This window comes from Rhinolophus ferrumequinum, chromosome X, assembly GCF_004115265.2.
Source record: "Rhinolophus ferrumequinum isolate MPI-CBG mRhiFer1 chromosome X, mRhiFer1_v1.p, whole genome shotgun sequence".
In the NCBI taxonomy this organism is placed as follows: Eukaryota; Metazoa; Chordata; class Mammalia; order Chiroptera; family Rhinolophidae; genus Rhinolophus; species Rhinolophus ferrumequinum.
The window spans coordinates 123,219,531-123,241,139 of record NC_046284.1 but is presented as its reverse complement, the minus strand read 5'-3'; the positions used below and the strand labels follow the sequence as shown (position 1 = coordinate 123,241,139).

The 21,609-nt window shown below is 49.3% G+C and overlaps 1 protein-coding gene across 1 annotated transcript in view; it reads right to left on the bottom strand.

The window, feature by feature from the left end:
• The window catches only part of PRKX (protein kinase cAMP-dependent X-linked catalytic subunit), a 67,074-nt gene that overhangs the window by 33,907 nt on the left and 11,558 nt on the right, over window positions 1-21,609 (bottom strand). Inside the window, exon 2 of the mRNA XM_033106405.1 lies at window positions 5,198-5,366. Coding sequence (XP_032962296.1) covers window positions 5,198-5,366 — 169 coding nt within the window. The remainder of the gene's footprint in view (window positions 1-5,197; window positions 5,367-21,609) is intronic.

The following is a 21,609-nucleotide window of genomic DNA, read 5'->3' as shown; positions in this document are numbered from 1 at the left end:
AAGGACTCGCCATGTGGTGTGTGGGTGACACACTTCCCAGGTGTCTGTCATCCAGACACAAATGTCAGTAAATGAGGTTCAGAGACCTACTTAAGCATCAGAGATCCTGTCTGTCTGTCTATCTATCTATCTATCTATCTATCTATCTATCTATCTATCTATCTATCATCTATTTATCATGTCACCTACCTATCAGTTATCTATCCATCCAGCCATCTATATCATCTATCATCTATCCAGACATATTTCTACCATACATTTATCATGTATCACCTACCTATCAATCATCCATCCATCCATCCATCCATCCATCCATCCATCCATCCATCTATCCATCCATCATGCACCCATGGCCGTAGCCTCCAATCCAGGACAATTGTAGCTGCAGGGAAATTTCTGACAATGTCTAGAGACACATTTAATGGTCACCACTGGGGAGGGTGCCACTGGCACCGAGCAGGTAGAGCCCAGGGACCCTGCTCACCATCCTACACAGCATAGGACAGACCCCAGCACAGCGAATTACCTGCCCCAGATGTCAGCAGTGCCAGGGCTGAGAACCCGTTCGTTCTGGGCTCAAATATCTCTTAAGACGCCAGCAATGTCTCCATGCAGAAAGGGTGAGGGATGGGTGGTCACAGGACGCTGGTTTCTGGGGAGACTACCAGCCTTTCTCCCTGGCCGTTGTGACTTTGTCCCAATTCTTGTACGCCCTGGTCCCCGAGTTTCTTGGCTCTTCTAAAGTTCTCTCTCCCTGGTTCAGCGGCCTTGGGACAAGGCTTCCTCCCCAAACAGCACGCTGTCCCTTCATGTGTATTGAATGAGCGCCCTGGCATCTTTCCAAAACCACAGCCGATAACAGCTCACAGACTGAAGGCTGATAATGCCACTGGTGAATGCACCCAATCGTTCAAGGGGAATTCCACACTCACAGACATCCCTGTCCGGCGTGACAGCCGATGCGTGGGGTTTGCTGAAAGGCAGCAAAACGGGCTCCATGTTTCCAGAAATCAGCAACGGGAAGCAGGTGTTGGAGGAAGCGACTCCCAGTTCGAAGAGACTCGACACCACTGGGGAATTCAAGGCATCCTTTGCTAATGGTGCTTTCCCACGAAACACGTCCCTTATCCTGTGGCCCGGGCCCCCTTGCGCGTCCATCCATGGGGCTGGCCAGATACAGCATGCCGTCCACGTACCGGGAAACTTGATCACACTAGGTCAACTTTAAACCCAGTTTGTAAACATGGCTGGCCCCTCACGTGATAATGCACAGAAAAAAAGATGCTGTGAAGGCATTTTAATAAGACCCCCGTGCACTGAGGGATAAACCCTGAGCTGCTCACGTGCCTCCCACAAAACTCACATATCAAAGCCCTCACCCCAGGACCTCAGAGTGTGACTGTGTTTGGGGGCGTTAAATAAGGTAACATGAGTTCACTAGGGTGGGCCCTGACGCAATAGGACTGTGTCCTTATAAGAAGAGGTTAGGACACAGACACACACAGAGGGACGACCGTGTGAGGACACGGGGAGCAGAAGGCCGTCCACACGCCCAGGAGAGAGGCCCCAGGGGGGACCAGCCCTGGGACACCTGGACCTCAGACTCCAGCCTCCAGGACCGGGAGGAAATATATTCTTGTTGTGTAAGCCACTTGGTCTGTGGTCCTTGGTTATGTCGGCCCCAGCAAACTAACGCAGTGGGCAGCATCTTTTCCCATCATTTCTGGATAAAGGTAACCTGAAAATTCACATCACCACTAAGTCTCTACAGCATCCATTCTGACAATAATGTGCCAAGATCCTATGCATTTTACGAGACCTGTGGCACCCAGAGCCTGCCTTGTTTTACACGCTGTATCCGTGCTTTGGGCAAACAAATACTGACCAACATCAGGGGATTTTCAAGGAATTCCCACCACATCTGTTCCCCAAGCTGGTGAAGTGTTACCCCCTGAGGAGAAGATCTAAATGACTGTGAGGTCCCTCGCAGACTAAAGGACAAAACAAAATTCTTGCCTCCCAGCCACACCCCCAGCTGGACGTGAAGTATAAAAAGATGGTACTGGATTCTCACCTGCCCCCGGGGAGGGTGGAAGCAAGAGAGAAGTCAAGGTCACATACCAAAGGGCAGATTACGGAGCCAGGTATAGGGAAGTCTCACTCCTTCAAAGATAAAAATTAGCCAATTCGGACACCTGGGTCGAATTTCATTCCCCCAAACCTAGACCTTACAGACTGTGATCTCAACTACGTGGGTCCTTTGTGTGTTTCTTCCTTTTTTTCTTGCAGGATGCTTTCTATTTCTAAAGTAAAATAATTTCTAAATAAATAAATACACACACGACTCACGTAGTTCACTGAAAACAAGACACAGCCAAAGACAGAACACGTCCCTGTGCATTCTGGACTCCACTACCCGGTTAAGGAAAGCCGCCATTAGCGGTTCCTCATTAGTGGTTTCTGGCCACAGAAAGCACATCATCTCACTGAAGCTCGGACTGGCAAGCTCTTCCCTTTCCCTGTTCGTTTGTACCGCCCCAAAGCCCAAGGCTTCCATCCTGGAAACTTTGACTTGAACACTCTACCCGGCCCCCTACATCCATGGGGCTCTTTCTTGGGATTTTAGATTTTTGAATTGTAAAACAAACAAACAAACAAAACACCTCTACTGCCCATCGTCTTGGCTGACCCCCACTCCAAGAGGTGACAGGGTATGAAATCTCCTGGGACTCCTGTAACAAAACACCCCCCACTAGGGGGCCTAAAACCACAGGAATCCATCCTTCCCCATTCTGGCGACCAGGAGTGTGACATCAAGGTGTCCCAGGGCCACGCTCCCTCCGGGGGCCCCAGGGGACGGTCCCTCCCGCCCCTTCCAGCTCCTGGGGGCTCCAGGCGTCCCTGGGCTGGTGGCCGCCTCCCTCCCATCTCTGCCTCCGTCTCCATGTGGCGTCTCCTCTGTGTCTGTGTCCCTGCTCTTCTGTCTCTGATGAGGACACTGTCATTGGGTTCAGGGCCCCCTGATCCAGCACGACCTCACCTCAGATCCCTCACTTGGTCACACCTCCAAAGACCCCGTTTCCAGATAAGGCCCGTTCTCAGGTATGGGAGATGACATGAACACATCTTCGGGGCAGGACAGCCACCCACGCAGGGTGTAACTCCCAGCACTGGAGCCCCTTACCCAAGAGCCTATGCATATACCCTACAATGTCACCCTAACGATGCCTGAAGGCTGAGCCTGCACCCCAGAATACATACGATGGGGTGAACTGGAGCTGCCACAGTCCCCACCTCTCCTCCCACTGGGCTCCTCACTCTTCTCGAAATGCATTTGTTGTCAACAACAACGTCTGAGACGTCTCGTGTTCACCATCAATTCTATACGCTCTGCGTTCCTGTTCTCCTAATGTCACCAATGTCACCGCAAACAGAGGCCAGGCCGGAATGCCAGGTGCACTGTCTTCCTTGGAAAACTCGCGTACAAAGCACCTTCTGAACCGCACCCCGTATTTGGCAGAAGCCCAACCCCTAACACACACACACACACACACACACACACACACACACACACACACGTGACGACAAGTTGGTGGTTTTATAGAGAAGTCCATGTCTCCTTTAGAAAATGTTTGCTGACAACCCTAGTGAGCTAACGTCCTTTCTCAGAATCACTACCTCAGGTCATAGAAGACACACAACTAGAAGCCTTTTTTCATCCCTGGGGAAGGTCTATACACATGTACTTTTTATAACCGTCCTCCCGCCAGTGGCCGAGGGCAGGCTGGGACCCAACAAGGGACGGGTGGTGGCCCTGCTGCGGGTGCTACTTTGGTTTCGATGACTTGACAGCATGAGACTCTCAGGGACCTCTCATTTTGGCACAAGACCGTCTTTTCATTCCATAAAAGTAAAACAAAAAGTCAACTGCTTCCTTTCTCCCCGTCATCAAGCGTGGCACACATCCCCGCTCTGGGAAGATGCCGTTTCAGGCTTAGAGGACACTGTTCTGGTGTCTGAGTTTCGGGGTGTACCTCCCTGTGTCGGGGTGCATGCAGATGCTTCAACAGCATGGCAGAGGACATCTGCCTCCATGCGGGGAGGTGTGACGATGAAGAAAGGCAGGTGTCGGTCAGCTAGGAGGGGTGCAGGATCGGGGGACGCAGAGGAAGGAGGCAGGCAGGGGATGGGTGGCCCCCGAGTACCCCTGCAGCGATGACATGGACGGCACTTTGCACCTTCTACTGCACGTGTACTTCCATAACTGGATGATGGCGGGAAGAGGGGAGGGACGGAGGGAGGGCCACAGGCCAGGACTTCACGAGCCCTTCACAGGGCATTATGTCACTGGGGCTCGATTCTGGGAGCCCTGGGAAGCCCCTTTTGCTCCGAAAGCAGAGACGCAGCTCACTGGAGAAGTGTGTGGGGAGGAGCGCCACAGCTGTAAAGCGAAGAGCACCTCAGAAGGAAGCAAGGTGGGGGTGGGGCAAGAACATCGGGGAGGCCCGGGGCAGAAACTCAGGGCAGAGAAAGGGGACCTGAGTCAGGCAGGGGCTGGGGAGGACAGAGAGGGAGATGGCAGAGGGAAGGGGTGGGAGGTGGGCCAAAGGCAGTCATGGCTGGGGACAGACAGCCCTGTCTGCGCGTCCGAATGTCTGACACCTGGGTGGGAAATGGTCTCCCTCTCTACCAGCAAACCTCATGGGGGCAGAGGAATGTGCCCGCTCCACGTGGGGCGCTTTACCCTGCAGGCATGTGTGGGATGTCTACATGGAGACATCTAACAGTCAACTAGAAACCCGAGGAACGACCTGAGTGACTAAAGCTGAGAAGGTGACTGAGGTCCCCGAAAGCCAACTGAGCAGGCCCTCCAGGGAGCCAGTGAAGCTGACCCTGCTGGAAGCAGGGCCGACAACGTCTCCGGCGGGGCCACCCATGCCCGTGGATGTCTGACTGGCTGAGCAGGGCAGACATTCTAGAAGCAGCACCTGTGTGTGTGTGTGGGCCTGGCCGCCCAAGCTCAGTAGCTTTGCAGCATCATGTGAGCACCATGAGAAGTGGCCTCAGGTGGTCCCTGGCTGGTCTGAGGGTCACATGCACACATGGCAGGCAGGGCAGCCCCGCCCAGTCTCGCTCGGGGTCCCAGGGACGGTGAGGATCAGAAGCACAGGTGGGGACAGACCCGAGGCATACTCACAGCTTGACCAGGAACGGGTGGCTAACTTCCTTCAGGACCGACTTCTCGTTGTGCACGTGCTGCTCCTGCTTCAGGCGGATGACGTCCGGGATGCTCATGACCTTCAAGGCGAAGAAACGCTTGGCCGTCTTCTGCCTGACCACCTGCACCCGCCCGAACGTGCCTGTGCCTGCAGGGGAAGGAGAACCCAGGCTGCATTGAGACCGAGTCCTGCGTGAGACACCTGCTGAGAAGCTCACGCTTGGAGTTATCCACTGAAGGCACCTCTTACACACACACACACACACACACACACACACGCTCACATAGAGGGCACCTGCCTCTGAAACGTTCTTCAATCAGGGGCCATCATGTGTGCAAATGAGAACACGCTCAGATGCACACACACGTGTAGACGGAGAGGTACAACGGGAAAGTGTGCAAAATGCATCCCTTCAACGTGCCTTCTTCTCTTCGAGCTTTTTCCCTAAAGACGGGGCACGTGACGTTCCCCAAGAAGGCTCTTTCGCACACTAACGCCTGCCCAAAATGCTTGGTTTTTATTTTAAAAAGGGCCACAGACTGGAATAAAGTTATGCTGATAATAATAGAGAGGGAGGACAATTTAAGACTTGCAACCACTACAAATAGGAAAGGAAATCAGGGAACCAAACCTGCTTTTGTACCCAGGTGGGGCATTTTCAACCCAATGTTCCCTCTTCCTCCCCTGTCCGCCTCCTTCTTCTTCTAGCCTCTCCTCGTGCTCTGAGCCTTGCATGGAGCTTACCTTCTACCCTTCACACAGGCTGGCCATCATTTAATGCAACTATGAAACCAAAGGTCCAAAGGAACTTTATCTATGGCCAGAGAAGAGAGAAAAATGGAACTCTGTCTGTGTGCTGCCAGGCACTCAGGACACTTATAAATGGCAGCTATCTTTTCTGTCCCTATCGGTCTAACAAATAATGCAGGGGAAAGGTCTTCTGCCTGAGCCCTAAAATGTAGAAAACGGTCCACTAACAGGGCACCCTGACTGGAAAAAATGGCAATCAACCTGGTGAAAAAGGAGAAAAAAACGAATTCAAGGATGGCTAGAGAATTAAAAAGTCCTCCAACATAACCACACAACAATGGATTTCCTTTTTGTTTTTCCTTTATAGAGTTTGGAACTGCACATGGTAAGCAAGACGAAAACAAGGGCAAACTTAGACTCAAGCAATACTTTTTTTTTTCTTTTGCATTTTCTATAAATTAAAAGCCCCGAGCTGTAAAATAAATCTATTAGCTAATGGGATGGTAGATGGGGGTGGGGGAAGAAAGGATACGTAATCTTGGCTTTGAAATGTAGTTTTCATCATGAATATTTTATTGTAGCAGAAGAAGAAAGAGATCTACAAAAATGAAGAAAGTGTTGTGTAAGAGAATAGAGTCAATAATATGGTAATAACTATGTATGGTGCCAGGTGGGGGCTAGACTAATCAGAGCGATTACTGCATAAATTCTATAAATGTCTAACCACTATGCTGGTACACCTAAAACTAATGTAAAATACTACTGAATGTCAACTGTAATGAAAGACCTAGTTTTTAAAAAACCAATCTTCAAATACTGACATAATACAGCATCAATAACAAAAAAAAAAGCAGCAGCAAATGATGAACGATACATTTTTTAAGTATATTCTCATGACAAGACCATTGGGAACTAAAGATGGAATTGTATTAGAGTCAAGCGGCATCATGTTGATAAAATAATGCGGAATCAGGTCAAAACATAGAGGAAGTAGGGACAGGGCTTTGGGGAGAGTGAACGGAGAGGGTAGGTGTTTTTATGCAAACACTGGTGTTTCTACTGAGTAACGTGCATGAAATGGAAATGGAAGACACAGTCATCTAGTCTGAGTGTTGCCTTTGATTTGATCTATGAACTTGGGCAAACAGATTTACGCTTTTTGGTCTCAAGTGGTTCATCTCTCCCATAGGATAGGTGGATTACTATGAAAAACATACATGTCTTGCCACACACTAAGATTCTACCTATAAAAAAGAGGCTGTGTGTCTTTTGAACTTTCTTCTACTCCTTGGTCCCTTTCTTCTGAAGTCTCTCTCTCTACTGCCCGCAATAAGGAGCCCATTCATTCCCTGATGTTTCCCAGACGATATTTTGCCTTTTTAGCACCTGTATTTGACCTTCACCAGAAGGGGTCTCTACGCCTGTGTGAACAACAACACAGCTTTGGATGGACAACAGAATGTTTTGTTTTGTTTTTCACAGTTCTGTCTGAGACATCTTTCAAGCTTCCTTTCTCCGAGCTGTGTGAGTTGTAAACATTCAGAACTCCCATCAGGGTACTTGGGCACTGAAGCAGATGCCCTCTTACCCTGTCCCTCAACGGCACAAGCAGATGACAACACGACACAGGTATACAATCGTGATCAGGGAGGACAAAACCAGCAGGCTGTAATTTTGAAGTCGGTCCACTTACATGTACTGAAGACAAAGAAAACACGAATGCCTTGTTATTAACTTATCATCAGTGCAGCAGGAAGGAAAGGGGCCCATAGAGTGTTTCCTACTTGGTATTGGGAGGCTCTCCAATATACATCTCCAGCTGCCATCATCAGACATTTGAAAGTGGAAAATCCATGGCTTTTTTAAGCTTTGCTGCAGGTAAGGATGGTCACATAACCCACCTCTGCCCAGTAAGACACACGATGGAATATTACTCGGCCATAAAAAGGAAATCCTGCCATTTGGGACAACTTGGATGGACCTTGAGCGCTTTATGCTACGTGAGAGAAGTCAGACAGAGAAAGATAAATACCATATGATCTCAATTATATGTGGAATCTGAAAAGACCAAGCTCCAAGATACAGAGAACACATTGGTGGGTGCCAACGGTGAGTGAGATGGGGGCAAAATGGGTGAAAGGGGTCAAAAAAGACAAAACTCCATCCATACGATGAATAACTTCGGGGGATGTCACGTGCTACATGATGGCTATAGTTAATACCATACTGCATTTGAAAGTTGCAAAGATCGCTTCGTGGATTATACAAATTATACAAATCACCACAATGCTGTACACCTGAAACGAATATAAAATTATACCGAATGCCACCTGTAATTGAAAAATAAGTAATAGTACACGTAAAAAGAAGAAAGTCGCTAAGAGAGCAAACTGTAAAAGTTCTCATCACAAGAGAAACATGCATGGTGAAAGACGCTAACTGGACTTATTGTGGGGGGAGGACAGGTGGGGACAGAGAAAGTACAGAGATACATTTCACTATAGAAGTTTCTTAAATTTTTACTTGTGAACTATGGGCCTGTGTCATCTATATAATAGTAAAATTTAAGTCAAATTGATAAATGAAATTGACACATTACGATTATTGCAAAATAATTGACTACATTCTAACATGAATTTATCACTAAAAGTTCTTTTTCTTGGCATTTCCCGCCTCACAGTGATATCAGAAAAGATTATAAACTGCAATATATGAAATAATAAATGTTTATCTAAAGCATTTCATTCTCCTTTAAAGAGTCAATTTTTAAAATTATTGTCACACATGAGTAGAGTCAAACTTCCTTTTTATGGGAAAAAAGACTTTAAACAGTATTTTTAAAAGAATGTGTGCTACTTCTGTGACTAAACTTAAAACCACAGAACTGGACACTTTAAAAGGCTGAAACGGGGGGGCGCCCAGTGGCTCAGGCGGTTAGAGCTCCATGCTCCTAACTCCGAAGGCTGCCGGTTCCATTCCCACATGGGCCAGTGGGCTCTCAACCACAAGGTTGCCAGTTCGATTCCTCGACTCCCACAAGGGATGGTGGGCTGCACCCCCTGCAACTAGCAACGGCAACTGGACCTGGAGCTGAGCTGCTCCCTCCACAACTAAGATTGAAAGGACAACAACTTGACTTGGAAAAAAGGCCTGGAAGTACATACTGTTCCCCAATAAAGTCCTGTTCCCCTTCCCCAATAAAATCTTTAAAAAAAAAAAAAAAGGCTGAAACGTATGGAATGGATATCACATCTCAATAATCAAAACGTACCAAAGAAAGAAAGTGTGGTTTAGATAATCTTATGAAGATTTGAAAAAAAAAAAACTGCACTATTTATTCAAAGGTCAGCTGAATAAAGTGGACGGAATTCAGCTCAGCCCTGGGGGAGGGGGTTAGTTTTCTGAGTTCACTTGTCTAGACAGCTTACAAAAAAGAAAACAAAACAAAAAAACCCAGTAACTCCCCTCACCATTTTGTTGAGTTAAGCAACATTCAATTTCCATTCTCCTCTTTTAAAAGATAAACACAGAGGAGAGATTTAAGAAGCACAATTCTTCCTTTTACAAATTATTTGTTAAGTTATCCTCTCTACTCTCCAAGACAGAAAACGAACAATCACAAAGGACAAAAGGAACACAGGAAGTCCCTCCACCACCCCCCCACTCACAAATGTCATGCAAGGAAATGCCTGGGATTCCTGGCTCAGCCTGGCTGCTCACATGAGCCTGTGTCTGCAGCCCTGAAGACCACCTGGTGACAGATACTTCACCAAGAAGAGCAAAGGCTGGTTTTCATGTGCCTACAGTACACGCTGGCGCGTTCAAGCATGCAGCCCTAAAATGCATCCCAGATGGGACGTAATGATGTCACCACACCCCACAAAATACAAAAGACGCACTACCCTCTGGCTCAGGTTTCTCGAGCTCAGCACTGCTGACATTTGGGGCTGGAGGATTCCCTCAGGGGTGAAAGAGGGGGGCTGATGTATCCCTGACCTCTACCCACTAGATGCCAGTAGCATTACCCCGTCCCCAGAATTGTGACAACCAAAAATCTTTCCAGACGTTGCCCAGTGTCCCTGGGGGACAGATCACTCTTGGTCAAGAAGCATGGCGATAAATGATACATGGCAGATAGCTATGTAGGAGATAGATAGATAGATAGATAGATGGATGAATGATAGATGACAGAGAGATATAGATAGACAGATATATGAAAATAATAGATGATAAATGGACAGATAGTATACAGAGACAGAGGTGTGTGTGTGAGAGAGAGAGACAGACAGAGAGACAGAGAAAGGAAATATCTCTGACGCTATGGCAGGTGTACTAATCTCAGCACTACTGACGTCTGGCGTGGGATGATGCTGTGGTGGGGGCCGCCCCATGCCCTGGGGGGCTGAGCAGCGTCCCTAGGCTCTGCCCACTACAATGGCAGGAGCACCCCTGTGTGACAACCAAAAGAGTCTCCATACATTGTCCCATGTGTCCTGAGAGATGCTTGGTTGTTAACCACTGCCATAGGTGGGTGGCGGGGGGTGAGACAGGGGAGAGGGAGAAGAGAGACTGACAGGTGGATGGAAAGCTAGATTAGGTAGGTAGGTAGGTAGGTAGGTAGGTAGGTAGACAGATAGGGAGAGATGATAATAGATGATAGATTAGACAGATGATAGCTAGCTAGCTAGCTAGACAGACAGTCTCGTGCTAAGGCAGGTCTCTCAGCCTCAGCACCACCACCACAGACTGGGGCTGGATGACTCTCTGATGTGGGCCATCCTCCTGTCCATCACACGATGCTGAACAGCGTCCCTGGTCCCCAGCCAGCAGATGCCAGCATCACTTCCTCCGGTGCCCCTGTTGTCATAACCACGATGTCTCCAGCCATCGCCACCTGTCTTGTGGGGACAGCATCACCCCCGCTGAGAACCACTGCCTTAGAGCAAGCAGCGTCCGGTAGAACTCTCTCTAGTGACAGAAACACTACACCTGTCCTGTCCCTGCAGCAGCCACGAGCTCACCGGGGGCCACGGAGGCTCTGAAACGTGGCACCTGCATTGTTGTATTATCGAATGTGTCTAGTGGCTGCTGTCGCGACAGACACAGCGTTGTACCCCTCAGCTCCCATCCAGTTCTTGTACCACTGCCAAGTGCCAGCTCAGAAACATTTAGCACACTCCATGTCAACACGGGCTACGACGACAACGTGGCTCTCTAAACACCGAGTGAACACAATGAAGAGAAGCCTTTGTTCGGCCACTGTCGCTATGTTATTGTGTGTTGGGCGCCATGACGACTGAAACAGCAGTCACGCTGTACACAGGCTGCTCTGTGATCTCACATCCTTTCACTCAGGGACGGTCAACATGATTTACCGTAGCTGTAATAAGTGACAGGCTCACTTGGCGTTCGTGGCCTGGTTCCGGCACCAGGACTTGAGAAGACAGGTGGGGGGCTCAGGGAGCTAGAGATGGAACTTCCCCGAGTGACTTGAGGAAGTCATGTTTCACAGGGAAATCAGAGGGTGGTGCAGACGGCAGGATAAGGCGCGCACGATGCTTGGGAAGAATGGAAGAGCAGGGAGGTGAGGGTCAGAAAGACCTGGGGTTCCTGTCGTTGGAGGAAGGCAGGGATTCGGCAATCCTTCGAACTGGTCTCCTTACGCCAAGGGAACAGGAAGTCACGGGGCTGACAGCAGGGAAATGTCTTTGTGGGTCTCAGTTGTGGACACCTTCACTTTGTGTTAAAGATTGCCCTGGGCTCGGAGAAGCCAGTAGGCAGAATAGCAAGAAGGCTTCGGAGGCCAGAGACACAGGGTGAATGGGGGGTGGAGATGTGGGAGTTTGGAATCCTCAGCCAAGGCGTAAAAGATTGGGGGTGAGGAGGAGATGGAGGGTAGAGATGGCTGCAGGGCGGGGGTAGACATCTGAGCAGTTAGTCATGGCAGCCATACAGACAGGTAACCCTGGCAGGTGTGCAAAAGGTCTGCTGAGTTATTCTGTGCGGGGAACAACGTCCCAAGTTCCACGATGGACCCTGGGGAGATGACGAGGGCAAGGGGTAGGGCAGCTGGTACTGTGTCCCCCAAAAGGCATGTTCAAGTCTGAATCCCTGGTACCGGTGAAGGTGACCTCACCGGGGAAGAGCGTCTTTGCAGATGTGATGAGTTACAGATCTCAGGATGAGATCTTCCTAGATTTGGGTGTGTCCTACATCCAATGACAACTATCCTTATCCAGGGACGCCGGGAGCCCCCAGGAGCTGGAAGAGGCAGAAGGGACCGTCCCCTGGAGTCTCTGGAGGGAACGTGGCCCTAGGACACCTTGATGGCACACTCCTGGTCTCCAGGACTGGGGGAGGTGAGTGTCTGTGGTTGTGAGTCCCCATCCATGTTCACAGTGGTTTGTTACGACAGCCACAGAAAGCTACCACAGAGAGCCTACTGATGCCCAGGGAGAGATGGACAGCCCACAGGCCTGGCCTTGGGAACACACCCTCCCGCACTCAAAGGAAAGATGTCCCCAGATTCCAGCGGTGCACCTCAGAGCCACGAGCTGCGGGAAGGTAACTGAAGCAGCACACGTGCATAAGAAGACCTTTTTGATGTTTAAAACAAAAATATTTTATTAAAAAAATGTTTTTTCAGCAATCCTATGCAGAAGCTTCTTTCTGTTCTTCTTTTATTGGAACACTTTATTTCTGCCCATAGAGACAGTACCTTCTCCAAGGTCTCTGAATAGATGACTAAGAGTGAGACTTAGTGTTTTAAATGTCTCTTACGTTTCCCATTTTGTTTTCATCTTAATCTCTTCGGTTCCCGGAATGATCTGCTTTTTCTGGGATCCCATCTCTTTACTTATCTCGACGTCTCACACAGGACAAGCTACTGATAAGCGCTGGGTCTGTGATCTTTCCCTGCGTAAGGATGAGACGTTAGAGAGGAAAAGTTGAGTTTCCACATGTGCGTGAGGCCGGGGGACCCTGGGAGTGAAAAACGTGGGGGAACTTTACTGCCCCTGCCCATGTCCTTCCATTTCCGTGCAAAGAAGACTGGTTTTTAGGTGCTGACGGTTTTCTGAGCCCTCTGCTCAAACCAGCGGGCTCTGGGGCTTTCCTGCTTTGCCCTCCCCCTCACGCTCCTGAGAGCTGGTCTGAGGTCTGGCCCGTGCATGTTTCTCCTGCTACAGCTTCCTCCTCGTTTACCCAACATTTTGTAATCAGCTTCTGGTCCTCCCGAAACCTGACACCATTTCTAATTTGCACGGGACCCCTCCACTCCCTCCTAGATGTGTGTTTACATCTGTTTTAGTCCTGTGTTCCTACAAATAAAGTGTGTTAACAATTTAACACAAATTTGGGAGGGATAGGCTATGAGGTGGTGTGTGTGTGTGTGTGTGTGTGTGTGTGTGTGGTGTGTCGCCTGACACATGAAATAGTTACAGTGGTGAGACACTGGAAACAAATATATTATATACAGTAATATGTAAACTACTATTTTCACTATATCTTCTCAAACAAGTTTACTGGCTTGTTGACAATCTCAGTCACCTCCATCAGTGACGACGTTTCGCTTACTTGTAAGAGTTTTGCTAGGAAATGTTCAGATAACATTTAAACTATAGGTCATATAAAAATAAAAGAGATACTATAACGGGTCGACCTGGGACCTGGCATGATAGATATTTAGAAAATTACAGTTGCTACTAATCCCTTTTGGAAAACATCATTTTACGTCTAGACCAGGGGTGTCCAAACTTTTTTCAACGTTTTTCACCAAGGGCGATAATGCGGTAAAATACACAAACAGCCGGGCCACTCACTCGAGGTGAAGTACGTATTGCCTCACCTGGTTTATTTAAGTAAACTAAATATATTTTTGGAATTTGCTGCGGGCCAATTAACAATGGATCACGGGCCGCAGCTGGCCCGCGGGCCGCAGTTTGGACACCCCTGGTCTAGACGTTTGATTAGATTAGGAAAAGGAGGTCTCGTGGACGTGTGATGTACGTCAGAGGCCATGCGAATAGGGACAGCAGAGGATATTATCCAAAAAGCTGTTTCCATTGCTATCAATAGCAACGTCAGAGAAATCCCTTAAAAACTATCGAGATCTGCTGACTTCTTGGGAGGGTGGATTTGCGATTTCTGATTTTATCTACTCATATCATTGTAGAGATTCTTAAATGTCTAAGGCTGTGATATCCAATGCAGTGGTCACCAGCACAGGTGGCTGTTTCAAGTTAAATGAAGGGACATTAAATCAAGTAAAGACGTAAGTGCCACATGGGGTGGGGTGTCCAACAGATAATGAGACCCGGTCATCAAGTTCCACTGGACAGCCCTGCTCTGAGGAATCAAAAATCGGCAGTGGAAGGTTGTTATGACAGAGTCACCAGCAGAGACGGATGACTCAAGAGCTTGTCATGCCAACAGGTTGAACGAGTCACAACAGCAGGTTGAACGAGTCACGCCAACACGTTGTGTCTACAGGAGAGCCTGGCGCGCCGGTGGCCATATTGCTCCCAAGCTATTGAGAATGATCTTTATTTCACGTATGAGAGGTAGGACTCCACTCTAAACTTTTTCTCGCTCATAGAAAACATATTCAAGTTGTGTAATAACATGAATTGTACAATGGGTAAGCCATTCACGTAATAGTTAACGAAAAGCCTGCATACCGCTGAGCAACACTTGGAAACAAACATCTCCTTATGGACCGAATATTGCATTCTTCCACCACGAGAATCTTCCGTTTCCTAAAGCCGCGCGCAAACCCGTTCCTAGCCTCTTCTGTCTGTCGCAGATGAGATTTCTAGAGGCAAACTTCAGTCTTCAGGTCTTCAAACTGCCCTAACACTTAGTACTCTTGCCAGGGTTAACTGATACTCAGCAACGCACCCATTTTTCCAGTGTCTAGCTGGACAAATATTCTGGGGGTACCCACTGTGCCCCAGGGACTGGGCTATGTATTGTAGCTACAGAGTAAGGTAGATATAGACCTATGACTCCTTTCCCCTGCTCAAGGTCCACCTCAGAGCCCCCCACGCTTTCAGTCACTTGGGAACTGGAACCGGACTGGATGCCATGAAATCTCCTGCTCCCCGGCCTCAATTCACACCCATGATCCCTTGGACGGAAGGAGCTCACTGGTCTCTGCCTGCAATCCCTCCTACACCATCCTTCCTCTTGCACTGATTCTGCAGGGCGCTGTTTCGCTTAAAAATGGCCACACACTTCTAAGTTACTGTTACACACTCCCCTCATGTGGATCTAACTCACCTCTGCATCCTTCTGTCTCCCAGGCACACACCTGCATTCCAACTGGTTCTCTGAATTCCCGCCCCCCTCCCCCGAAAAAATCTGTGCTTCCTCTGTCTCCTCTCCTTGCTTCCTCTCCAATTATGTGTTACCCAGATCGGACCCATCACGAAACATCTGCTATCAAACCCCTACTTCCTTCCCGGCACCTGGACGACAGTCCTTGCCACGTTCAATGGTTATTTCTATTAGGAAGCTTCTGGAAAATGAGGACTACATCCTGTCTATCCTTTGATGGTCCCCCCACCCCCACATAATGGCTGCAGTTCTTTGTGCATAGAATGTGTTAATCCCACTTTTGGAACAGCCTTTGAGGGGACCATCCACATCTGGAGTAGAAAGGAATGCAATTCAAAGGAGGGAATTTTGAACACATGTCCACTTCCGTTGGGTGCAGTAGGATGGGGGAGACATGGGTTAGAGCTACAGATACCAACAAGTGAAAGAGAAATAAAGCACATACAAGAGTGACAAGGACGCATTCCACTGCTGGTCAGAGATGATGGCATCACGTTTCAGGCAGCCTCTGGAAACACCTCCCCACCCTCATGCCAGGCGGAGCCAGACCAAGACTAGTGATGTTTTCCCACAACTGTGACAGCATGGACTCCTGAAGAAGTCCTCGGGGAACCGCATGCCTTTCGGGAACCCACCTGCGGATTGCTTTGATCTCTACTGTGGTCTGGCTCTTAAATAGTATTTCACGTGGGCCACCATTCTCCAAACACGACCAAGATGTATATTTTCAGTGTATTTTGGTTTATGCTCTCTGCAACGGACACGGATGTTTACTCTGTTAGGTTCTGCAACCGGCCCTTTTCATTCTCATTTTGTACTTACTTCGCCATCATTTATGAGCCCAACGCACAACAGCCGTGCATTCTGAAACTCCTGAAGAAAGGACACATGCTGACGTGTCACAGCCAGACGTATAAACCGCCTTCTGTGGAAAGCATTTCTCTTGGTTCTTGCTTCCAACCACAACTTCTTCTCCAGGATCAAAAGGGCCACTTGAGAATGTGACTGAGACGTGTGTCTTCCTCCAGCATTTCTCCTCTGTCCCCAGGGACACCTGATTCCCCTGTACAACTCTCCCTTCCATGAAGACTAAGAAGCTCCTACACATCATGCCCCACGAGGGCCTGGGAGGGCAGGGCTGGAGGGTCCCAAGGAGAAATCTCAAAAATATCCCTGGGGGGGCCGGCCTGGTGGCTCAGGTGGTTAGAGCTCCATGCTCCTAACTCCGAAGGCTGCCGGTTCGATTCCCACATGGGCCAGTGAGCTCTCAATCACAAGACTGCCGGTTCGATTCCTCAACTCCCGCAAGGGATGGTGGGCAGCGCCCCGTGCAACTGAAATTGAACATGGTACCTTGAGCTGAGCTGCCACTGAGCTCCCGGATGGCTCAGTTGGTTGGAGGGCGTCCTCTCAACCACAAGGTTGCCGGTTTGACTCCCGCAAGGGATGGTGGGCTGCGCCCCGTGCAACTGAAATTGAACATGGTACCTTGAGCTGAGCTGCCACTGAGCTCCCGGATGGCTCAGTTGGTTGGAGGGCGTCCTCTCAACCACAAGGTTGCCGGTTTGACTCCCGCAAGGGATGGTGGGCTGCGCCCCGTGCAACTGAAATTGAACATGGTACCTTGAGCTGAGCTGCCACTGAGCTCCCGGATGGCTCAGTTGGTTGGAGGGCGTCCTCTCAACCACAAGGTTGCCGGTTTGACTCCCGCAAGGGATGGTGGGCTGCGCCCCCTGCAACTAGCAACGGCAACTGGACCTGGAGCTGAGCTGCGCCCTCCACAACTAAGACTGAAAGGACAACAACTTGACTTGGAAAAAAGTCCTGGAAGTACACACTGCTCCCCAATAAAGTCCTGTTCCCCTTCCCCAATAAAATCTTTAAAAAAAAAATATCCCTGGGCCCCTGGGCTGGGGTAACCATCCACCTCTCCTTTTTGCAATCCATGTCCTGGGCACACACAGAGAATCCAAACGTCTCCATCAAATGAGCCCATCGCCTACCTCCCACGTCTGACCTTTGCCCAGTGAGAGCCAGAGAACAGCTTATGTACCCAAGGTGCATTTTTATACAAGCCCGATCCTGGGGATCCCGTGTCAAGTCGGGGCACCACAAAGACCCCTTTCCAAGGGAAAGCACACGCCATTCCTTTTGAGACGTGACGTTCCACGCCTGCAAAAAAATGTCGATAAAAAGACAATGCGCAAATTCCTCGAGAGTGTCCATCAAAGCCAGTCTCTCCATCTTCACGGCCCTCCTGTCCAATGGACCTTCCGTCAAGCATCCAAGACCACCGCTTTCTGCACTGTTGAGTTCCTCCTTAGCTGAATCCCTAACACCATAATAATCCTGCTCTCGATTTCCGTGTCATCATGGGATGTTAGCTACGATGCATAGTCTCTTCTGTGCTATGAATGAAGTCACCTGCAACCCCACTCGCCACACACAGCCTTGTTTGCAGAACAGAGGTATTCCAAAGGGACAATGGACAAACCGCTTTCTGGGGCAGAACACAGGTCACTGTGAGGGCCCCCTGCTTTGCTCACTCCACAGAACCGCAGGGAGCCAGTGCTGGAATGGGAGATCGCTTTCCCGGGCTCAAGATTCATCAGAGTATTTGCCCAAATCCGAAGAATCAAGAGTGTTTTCAATGGCCAGAAGGGCTGCCACCCAATCAGCCAAAATCCTTTCAATGTGTATGGGCGTGGACACATGCGTGGATGTCCCAGTAACTACAGTGTGTGCACCACCCGGGGTAGGAAGGAAAGCTCTCCACAGATGGCCCACTGAATAAAGAGGTCAAAGATAAAGACTCTCCACCCGACTATACAGCACTAAAGAACCCGGACAGCATACCACTCACCCATCTGCCCCCCTCCCCACTCTATCCAACAGCTTTGCCAACAACAGCCCACATTCTACCTGCACACTCAAGCTAAGAATGTCCACACCGCCACTAACACGGGAGGCTTTGATGGAACCCTTATTTCACTTTTTCTTTTAAAGGAAGACAAGTGCCTGGAACTGCCAGCAGCCGTCCTGAAACGCACCCCAGTTACAGACACGATGCTGGAGCCGGTGACGGCCAATTGGTTCTCTTCATGCTTATGACTGTGGCTTGTCTGCCGGGGAAGAAGCTGGGGGTGCTGGCTACACGCAGAGGGAACTCCGAGCTAAAGCGGCACCCTCTGGGAGAGAGGTACCTACACCCACGAAAAAGCACAGCTCAATAAGGACAGACAACCGGACGCAAGCGACAGAACACGGCAGACTCCTGAGGACCAAGACACACTCCCAGGCTGTCCTGACGATGGCTTGAATAAGGGGAAAGACAGCTTTCCTTGGCCATTTTCCTGGGTTCCAATGCCAATTCTCCCATGGTTCCCTGCGACACTCCAAGTAACAGCCCAGAATTTTGATCAAAATAAAACACTTTAGGAAATGACAGAAAGAAGAGTCACAAGCCTGTAAACGACAACATAAATGGAACCCCTTTAACATGGACCCAGAGCTGCCCTCCCAGAGAACCGGCCTGGCACGTCTCAAACCTGTAGATGTGAAAACAGGACAAAGTCACCTCAGGACGGGGCCTTAGAAGCCTGGTGTCCCAAAGAGCTGTTTGCAAAGACAACAAGAAAGCAGGTGTCGTGACTACAGGACGGATGACTCTGGGCTGAAAATTAAAAACACTGTTTAGCATCAGCGTCACTGTGTCACGTTATCTGCACTAATAGCAACGCCTTCCTTCTGTGATGTCATTGTCCCCTCCCTTTGTCATAAACACCCCTGGCCTTTGTGTCCCCATCGGAACACTGTCTGGGCTGCTGCCTGAGTCAGGGCTTCCCGAATGGCTACTCTTATTGATCTCAAATAAACGCTGATCGCCTCTCAGTTTGGCCTTTCATTTTTAGATGAACAAACCTAAAGCAAACAGAAGAAGAGACCTAACAAAAATGACAGCAGAAATCAATGAAATTGAAAACAGAAAATCAATACAGAAAAAAAGAAAAAAAAGTCATGAAAACCAGAAGCTGGTTTTTTGCCAAGATCAATACAATAGACACACCAGAATCTGTTACCAAAATAAAATGCTAAACTATTTAAGGATGAACCACAGAAAAGTCTTCGTAAGTGAGATCACATCCAAGAACAGCTACTTATTCAAGGACCCAGCTGATTACTCTGAGTCACTCCTGACTTTTTAAATGTAAATTATTTTTTCCTCACGTTGTCACGAGAAAAGGAAACTCTAGAGTTGCCTTCTCGATGCCCTTTCAATTTGGGGAATGTCGCTCCCAGCTTTATTTTTCAATGTCTGTGGAACGATTTCCTTTGGAGTTTTCCCCAAACATAAGCTGGCTCACTGAGCCCCTCTCTTACCCTCTAATTGCAAGCCCCTGACGTGAGCACACACACCCACACGCATACACACTTAGGCACACACAGACTCCCACATCCATCTGCCCATCCAAAGTCACCTCCCAGCCCTGGAAGCCACACCCTGCCTCACACAGCACAGCCCTGTGTTCTGTAAAGAGGCTCCTGACACAATCGAGCAGGGTGAAATCCTCCACCAAATGAATGATCAGCGCTTTTAAAAGAACCCTCTAGGGGTGGTCCTCCACATTGCTTGGATGAGTCACCAAAATGTCATCAAAACTACGTCCAAACTGACGTCCTCAAGACAGTCAATATAACGCCTGCACGCGAGACCTGCTTCGTATATTACAGCGGTGGTTACAATTATCTGTAGGAACTTGTGCATTTTTATAGGGACTTGTAAGACAATTTCCTTTTTCTGATACCTGCTGGAAAAACCAGGATGAATTTCCAAGTGGGGAAGTGGGGTACCCGAGGCCAGGGTAACTGCAGAACCAGCTCAGACTGTCCTATTTCTAACGAGACCTGAAACCAGACTTAACACCACTTATGAGTAACACCTGGGAACTCTTACCTGCTCCTTGCACAGAACCAAATGACCAGCACATGATGGGAAACTGAACACCAGAACTGTCTCAGAAGCGAAAGGTCTGCTGTCCAGAAGATATGGTGCTGAAACCCCTAAAACCTTCCCCAAACCCTGGATCCAGGAGAAAGAGTTAAGCCTTGCCTCCTGTCTTGGGGCCAGTTGACTCACAAATAAAAGCTTTTTTTTCTCAAAAGCATATGTGATAACTTTGGTTTCTACAGACACTGGGCAGCAAGGCCTTGCTGGGTAACACCAGCACGAAAAGCACTGTGTCAAAAGTGGGTCATTGTTGGGAGGGAGATCCAAGATGGCGGAGTAGATAAATACTGTGCCTGTGTCCTTCCGTGAACACATGAAATTTACAACTAAATTGTAGAACAATCCACCTGGAGAACCATCTGAAGTCTCGCTGAACAGAAACTTTATAACTAAGGATATAAAGGAGCCACGTCAAGACTGACAGGAGGGGTGGAGACGCGAAACGGGCCCTACACCTGCATGTGGTGGATGAGAATCAGCTGGGATATCTCAGCTACAAAGGCTCCCCCCGGAGGAGCGAGGGACCCAACCCCACACCGAGGTCTCCAGCCCAGAGTACTGGTGCCGGGAAGAGGAGCCCCCACAACATCTGACTGAAAGACACCCACCATATGGGTGGGATGGAAAGTGGCGGGGAACCCAAGCGTCCTCTTAAATGGTCCATGCACAGACCTGCTCACTCACAGGCACTCGCTTTGGGCTCCAGCGGAGGGAAGGGGACTCGGGAGAACATCAGAGACATACGGGGGGCAGACTGAGGTGTGAGGCTTCCAGGGGACAGATGAAGGACAGTCAGCATTTTCCCTGTAAGGGGCCATCGTCCTCGGCAGCTGGCAGGCGGGTGCCATCTTTCCTGTGTTGAGCCCGCCCCCCCATGCTTACGACCAAATCTGAATCTGATTGGTCTGCTGATCCCCACATGGACAAATCTGAATCTGATTGACCTGGGGAGCTCCGATGGTTCGCCCTGCTGACTAACCCACTGGGACCCCGTCCCACCCAACTCCCGGAACACCGGAGTCACTTTCTCTGTGGTCAGCCAGCCCTGCCTGCATTGCCCTATTTCTTGGAAAATTACGAGAGTCTCTGGGCCCCAGGCGGTGGCAGATGGCCTCGGTGTGCTCTGTGACTTTTGCTGAGTAGCTCCAGGCTCAGCACTGGCACCAAACCAGAGTCTGCATTAACCTGGTGACCACAACTCTTCCCACTTTAGTGACTCCCTGAGGATTTATCCGTGGTTGAACCTAAAGGGAGCTGGCAGGAAACAGCAGACCTCAGGGGGTTCTGGCTTTTTGT